At 29.4% G+C, this 7,375-nt stretch overlaps 1 protein-coding gene across 1 annotated transcript; it reads right to left on the bottom strand.

The window, feature by feature from the left end:
- Positions 1 to 5,182: 5,182 nt before the first annotated feature.
- On the bottom strand, positions 5,183 to 6,914 carry LOC108322248 (chitinase-like protein 2). Its single transcript, XM_017554271.2, has 3 exons — positions 6,359 to 6,914; positions 5,980 to 6,139; positions 5,183 to 5,888 (listed from the first exon to the last, which is right to left on the bottom strand). Exons 1-3 carry the CDS (start codon positions 6,816 to 6,818, stop codon positions 5,468 to 5,470), a joined length of 1,041 nt encoding a protein of 346 aa, XP_017409760.1. The 5' UTR covers positions 6,819 to 6,914; the 3' UTR covers positions 5,183 to 5,467.
- Positions 6,915 to 7,375: the final 461 nt, after the last annotated feature.

Genomic DNA, 7,375 nt, shown 5'->3' with positions numbered 1-7,375 from the left:
TTTATTCATTGTAACATGCTTTGAGTTATCTCTTGAGTTGACTTTTCAAAAGTTGTAATTACCTAATAATATATAAATTATTTTTTTCGTTTTATATAATATCCAAATGGAATAATAAATTGTGGGTCCTTCTTGCTGGAAAATTGGTTCTTGAGTTTGAGAATATTGCAAGTAACATCTTCGTGGGCAATCAAATCATGGCAGTTATAAGAGATAGAAATCATATGAATAACCAATTTGGAAACAACCTTTGCGTTATCCAGATACATGCTTTGATTTTATTCTACGCCACTTCGTTTTTCAAATAGCATCTCAATTATACATATCTTCTCATAAAGTTATCGTTATTCAAAGAGTTCAGATGTGGATGCGAACCTAATTACTTGCACTAGGATATTATTTAAAATTATTAATCATTTTTTTTCCTTTAAAGGTTAAATTATTTATTCTGGTCTCTATAATTTGCTATTTAATCCCACTAATTCAAATCTTTTTCATTTTTGTGATTTTAAACCGTAAAAAAAGTACAAATTATATATATATATTGAAACATATTGAAACAGTTAAAATAGAGATGTAAAATGATACAACAAGAGTAATATCTATTGTTGGTATTTGTCTCTGGAGATGATAAAGATTATATGTACAAGTATAGAGAATTTGTTGTCAGAATAAAGCCCCTGAGAAGGTAGTGGCAGACCAAACATTAACTCTTTTATTTTTTTATTTTTTTATTTTTTTGCAGTTATCCACTGTGATGAATGTCATATTTCTCTGTCTCTCTTTTGGATTATTATCTTCTTTTTTCTGAATTTTATATGCTTTTATTTGTATCATATCTATCTACTTATTATAATTGATAGTCATATATAAAGCTCAAAAATAAATGATGAGAAGGTGAGAAAGTGATAAAAAAATGGTTTGTTCATGAACATCATCCATGCTTTGGGGAAGTTAGTTGCTCCTAAAATTCTACTTCTTTGTTGGCATCTAACTTGTTTGGTAAATTTATCTTTCAGATTTTGAAAAATTGTACATCAATGATAATGAGTAAATTGTTTATGTAATAACAAAATTATATTAACATGTAAGAAGAGGTTTCGTATATAATTTTGTTTTAATATTTTAAAGTAGATTGAACCCAGTCTTTTCTTCATGTTCTTATCTTAAACAGGAGTGTTATTTTTTTTCTTACAAACTCTTTGACTAGATGTTTGCTTACTGTAATAATTTATAAAATTATTTGTTTTTATGAGAAAAATATTTACTTTACTATCTAGAATTTATATACCTAAAATAGGTGAAATGATGAATTCGATAAAATTTATTACAATAAGTTATCTCAAAAAGAGAACGTTAAATTTACTTTAATTCATAATATTTTAAGATATAATTTACAGATAAAATATTTAATTGATGCAATATACTTTAACATGTTTCTCAATACGATAATCATAATTGGAACATTGGAAAATAATAAAATTAATCATCATATGTACGAAATGAACTGTTGATTGGTCCCACAGCTTTTATTCTAAATTTATACTATCTATGGCTTTTTTTTTCACACAAATTTGGTGTTATGACGGGAACTAGACATTTAATGTTAATGATTAAAGATTATTTTTAGGTTGTGTGTATGTCTTGGATCTATATATTTAATGGAGATCTTTGAAGAAAATCTTAATTGCAAAAGTATAACACCTAATTTATACTATTCCTTTTATTAACTTAATTAACACAGAGTATTAAATAAGTATTAATTAGACTAACTTAATTAACATTATTTAAAAGTATTGTAAGTATTAATTAGACTATGTTCCTATCACACTAGTCTTATATCGGTTAAGAGTTGAGGCTTAAGAGAGTTTAAAATACTTTTATTTTTCTACCATTCGATGATTTTTTAAGAATAAAATTGAAACGAAGTTTCGTATTAGTCTCATCAATAGAAAGATCATGGATCCCGCTCTAGTATGGAACCGTTTGATTTCATTAAACTAGCATTTGATATTTGCAGAAGAGACAACCTTACAACAAATGTAAATATTTGACGTGGTGGTTGTACCATAGAAATGATATCATTTTGGCCGCAAACGCATTCATTGGTGTTAAACCACAACTACTATGTTCAATAAATTTTTCTAAGCATCTCACATAAATAAAATTATGTTTGAATACAAACAATACCCCCTAATTCATCAATTGTGCTTTAAGGTAGGTAGAACGTTAAAGAGTCTTTTAGAAGGTCAATCACCGTACATTTAAGGTATTGTTAGTTTTAGCCTATCAAATTACATCATAATGTGATAAGAACTATATAATTATATGATTTTTAACTGTTAATTTGATCAGCATAAAACTAAAAGTGTTATAACATATTAAGATATTATTTCAATTTTTTTCTTTCGACTTTATAATTAAATATTTCAGGAAGATTGATATGAGTATAAGCTATTATTAAACATGAATAACTTTCTGTAAAACTTTTTAAACTCTAAAATAAAGTATTATTACTTAATTGATATAATAGTAAATACATAAGGAACAATTTAGTTTGAACCAAAGATACATCTAATACTAATCATCACTCACTAAATTAGTATTATACTCTGCACTTGTCGTATGTAACCTAATATAACAATAAGAGATTAAACTTGGTTAACAAAATGGTTAAATCATTTTTCTTAAACTTGGTCAATTAATGCCTTAAACATACTTCAATAAAACTTAATCTCCTTGGATAGATTTCCTTTAAGTAAACTGAGATCATTTAAATTGAGTGAAAACAATATAAATAAATAAATGTATTTATTATTATTACTTTAATTTATATTTATCATCTCAATATCATTTATTATTATTATAAAAATATAAATGTTAAAATATGTATGACATTATGTGAATAATTTTCGTTTCTTTCTTTTCATTTATAAAAAAAAAATGTAATTTATCTCTTATTCGTAAATCACATTTTTCTTGTCTTTCAAAAAAATGACCACTTTAGTCATTTTGAACTTTCTTCCACTCTCTATTTTTGGTGTTTTGAAATAAAATTGAAGTTTGACTAAATGAAGAAAGACAAAGAACTTAAATTATGACTATTTCAAAGTTTAAAAGCTAAATATATAACATAAAAACACAAACTTTAAATCAAGTTAACACCCACATACACAACAACAATGAAAATGTATCCTTTTTTTCTCTCTTCCACTCTCATCATAGCCACCACTTTTCTTCAAGTTAACTCCATCTAATGAACTTCAGCTATAAAGCTTCTTATTTCTTCAAGCTTTTCACTTTTCTCTTCATTTCCTTCACAAGGTCAGTATTTTTTTTTCATTCCTTCTCTTTCTTCTTTCTTTTTAGGTTAAAATGGAAGATTTGTTAGATGTGTTGGTGGGATTAGTTTCTGTATATCTTCAACAATCCAAAGCTTCAACTTCTTGTAAAAGAAGCTTCATCACGAAAGATCCATGGAGTCTTTGAAACTTATTAAGTTGAAAAAAATTACATTAAAAAAAGCTAATGCAAACTAGCTTTGAAACTTAAGTTGAAAAATATGTTAAGTAAAGGCAACCTTTTTCATTTTTATGGAATTAAATTAATAATTAAATTGTGAATATTTAATAATTAGATTGATTTATTTAGAGTCATATTAAATAAAGTACTAAAAAAGTAAGTAAAATATTTTTTTCTTCTTCTTTAAAAACCCCCCTTTTATTTTTTTTTCTTATCTCTTTCCTTTATTAATAGAAGGCTTAAATATTATTTTTTTAAAATGGATTTCTTATGCAGATTATTCATTTTATTCATTTCTCTTTTGAACCATGGATAATTTTATATCTTTTATAGACGATTGAAAAACACTTTAATATGTGTTAATGTCTGAAATTTTAGTTGTTTTTATTCAATACTTTTCAACAATAATTACGGCTTATACTTTATTAAAGGTAATTGATATTTTTTTTTTACGAACACAGTAAAGAACACATTAAATTGTCGAGATTTGTTAGCAATCTCCTTCACATGATTCTAATTCATTATAATTTTGTTTAAGAGATTAAAAGAATTGAAGATAAATTTATAAGTATTAAAAAAATATATAACTTCTCAAATAGATGTACTAAAACGTTGAATGATAACAATTACGTGACTATTTGATATCACTGCATTAGCAATTAAAATATTACAGACGAACTTTCTAATACATATGTGTCTATTAATTTAAGGAAGCAAAAATTACTTAAACTAATGTTCATAGTTAATATATTATTTTATAATATTGGTTCAGGTGTTAAGAAAACATATTACTTTTTCTTCATATGCTGTCCCAAAAATATTTTCTGGAATTGTTTTTGTGGTCCAAAAAATAAATTCAGGAAACGTAAGGGTGGAGGAAGAAAAACAGTTGGGTGCAGAAAGCAATTCCCTTGTTTTTGTCGCGTATTATATGAAATATAAAATTTGAAAGGGCCGTGCAGAGCTGATTTTGTGACCCAATAAGAAAGCATATTGGGCTTGAAGAACGCAACATCTTCAACTAGTCCTTCGTGTTACCAACTGCCTGTGGACAGTTTCTTCCGGTACTCCCATATAATAACATTTTCAATTTACTCGTATGATTCAAAAATACTTTTTGACTTTCGAATTATATAATGTAAAAATAAAAAAAATCAAATTGTGTAATTTAAAAGTTATTTTTTCTCATAAACAAGTTTTGGATTGCATAATATCCAAAAGAAAAAAAAAATTACTTTGTATTATATAATCCGAAAGTCTTTTTTTTTTTTTTAAATTAATGACTTTCAAATTGCAAAATTCATAGGTATTTTTTTATTTTTGGATCACATAATCAGAAAGTCAAAACGATTAGGAATTGTCCATAAGTATTTTTTTAGAAAAAAAAATTGAATTGTGCAATTGGAAGTAAGTTTTTATTTCCAAATTATAAAGAAAGTCATTTTTTATTTTCAGATTGTTAGAAAACCTGATCTCATGAGAGAGAGGGAGTGAATGAAAACTATTTTCTCATTACATTGTCTTATATAACAGTAAAAGTATATAATACTAAAAACAAAAATACAGAATATTACTGTTAACGAACCCACAACATATCAAAATGAGTAATGATACAACAGATTATTCGTGCGAAGCTTGGTATGATTTTGATTGCACAACATCCAAAATCAACAAAATTGTTACAATCTTTGATGATCAAATATTCAATTGTATACATTATACCAAAATATATTCAAATTATACAAGAGAAAGGAGACATCAAAAGGCAAGATGTATATATATGTATGCAAAGTAAGAATCTATACAGAAATTAACTATGAGTGTCCACTCCAAACTTGTTTCAGTCTCATCATGTGAAGGCCAAAGTAGTTGAAATATGTTGTCTACTTGCCTCCTTTATTAAGAATGTTTAGCAGGATCGAAGAATGGACCGAAGAAGGAAAGATCAATTTGTGGCAGAAGATGGTGAACCAGAGGGCTTAAAAGCCTTTTGTTCAGCACAGGAGAGAACTTCATTAGGCCCAGCTTCTTCTCTGCCAACACCCATGAGATCAAGGTAATAAAGATAGTGAGAAATGATGTTGTTCATGGCCTCATTATCAGGTCCCTGCCCACAAGTTTGGTCCCCATAGAGCAAATTTATAGTGGCACCAAATCCAGGTACCCTTTTGGACAATGTGTCGTTCTTGGTGGGTTTCCAATTGCCCACAAACACATCATGGGGTGAAGGTAGGTGCTTCTCAGGTGGGCTCATCCACTGCCACAGTGCAGCCTGAAAGGCTAGGGTTGCATTTTGTTCTATGTATTCTGGATGGTTCAATAGATCCACCTTCAAGGCTTCCCCAGCTTTTCCATAGTTGTAGTTCCTGGTATCAAAGGACAAACAAAAAGGTGTTTTTTATCATAACTATTGCTCCAGATTTGGTAAAATCTTTGCTTAAAATGCTTCTGACTAACCAGTAAAGTGGGATGGCACCACGACCATAGTATGCTGCACCAGGAGAGCAGGGATATGTCAATTTGTAGTATTCGTCGCAGTAGAATTTATCAGGACTCAATTCCTTGTTGTAGCATAAACCCCAGGCTAAGGGTCCCCCGGTAGCCACCCCATAACCACCTGAAACATTATTCCAACAATGCTTACCACACAACTTCAAGGTCTTAAACAATTTGAAAAACATAAGTGTATAAGATTAAGGACATCCCAGATGGTCTATCTAGAAGCAGAATTCATCATAAATATTTACTTTCTTGTCTAAAACTTAAATATTTACTGATCATATATTCATATCAAATGTGGTAATCATGATTCATATGTGAAAGAAAAGTGACTCACAAGAGGTTTTGCTGCCAACATGGCCAAGGAAAGCGGCAACCTCCGTCTGGCCACTGGTGGTTCCTCCGGTGGTGCCAAATCCGAGAGGCTGATACTGTGCTGCAGCAGTGATAAAAGAACGGTAGTCCCAGAATCCAACGGCATGTGCCACCGGCGAATTGCGCTTTGCAAAGAGGTTCTCAAACTGGTAAGTCTGGAAATAGTCAGATATAGTATCGTTGCAGCAATAAGCAGACCAACCCTTGCACTCCCAGCCTTTGTCACACACCTTCTTCCCCCTCACTGTCTTCACCAATGGCTTCACCGATGATTGTCCATTCCCAACCACCAACATGGCTGCAACACACACCACAAAAACCCATGTTGGGCTCATCTTTCTCTCTTTCTTTTGCCTTGAACAATGCTTTTGTTGTGTGGCGTGTTCGTTTGGTTTTAGAGATACTATATAGAGATGTTGCATGCAGGAAGAGGGTGGAGTGAAAGGAATGGAAAGCGAGTGTGTAACTTATTAGGAGGAAGTGATTTTTCAGAGTTGGAATAAATGGAGCTTTTGCTTCCATTTTCATTCACGTTTGAGTAGAAGGGAAGAAAACTCAGATGGTAGAGCTTCCTTCCATCTAATTAATGTAGAAATAATCAAAACCTACTGCCATAATCGTCATGGACTTTGGCAAAATTGTGGGATTTTTTCATATTTAGTGTGTTTATCTTTTGCTCTTGATTCTACAGATTACTATAAATAACTTGTTTCTGAGATTGCGTGTATTCTTGTTCAATTAGGATATTGTGTATTAATTTGTGTAAAAATTTATATAAGTTACGGCACTATATACACTTCTTTTAGTAAGATAGGAATCATTTTTTAGGTTAAACATATTTTTGTATCCATAGATATATGTATACTTACTACTACTTTGTTGGGTAATGATAAATTTTCACCTACCTTCTAAACTAACAACTCACCTTATTAACGTAATAATGAAAATAAATAAATTTAAATATTTAAAACTTTTATTA

Source organism: Vigna angularis, chromosome 4, assembly GCF_016808095.1.
Source record: "Vigna angularis cultivar LongXiaoDou No.4 chromosome 4, ASM1680809v1, whole genome shotgun sequence".
Classification (NCBI taxonomy): domain Eukaryota; kingdom Viridiplantae; phylum Streptophyta; class Magnoliopsida; order Fabales; family Fabaceae; genus Vigna; species Vigna angularis.
Note: the sequence above shows the minus strand (reverse complement) of the source record. Positions and strands in the feature narration are given on the sequence as shown.

Excerpts from the sequence above, each read along its gene's own strand:
- LOC108322248 (XM_017554271.2), bottom strand. The coding sequence starts at position 6,818 with ATGCAACATCTCTATATAGTATCTCTAAAACCAAACGAACACGCCACA. Across the intron at positions 6,140-6,358 it reads TGTTGGCAGCAAAACCTCTT|GTGGTTATGGGGTGGCTACC; the intron begins GTGAGTCACTTT and ends ATAATGTTTCAG. Across the intron at positions 5,889-5,979 it reads GGTGCCATCCCACTTTACTG|GAACTACAACTATGGAAAAG; the intron begins GTTAGTCAGAAG and ends CTTTGATACCAG.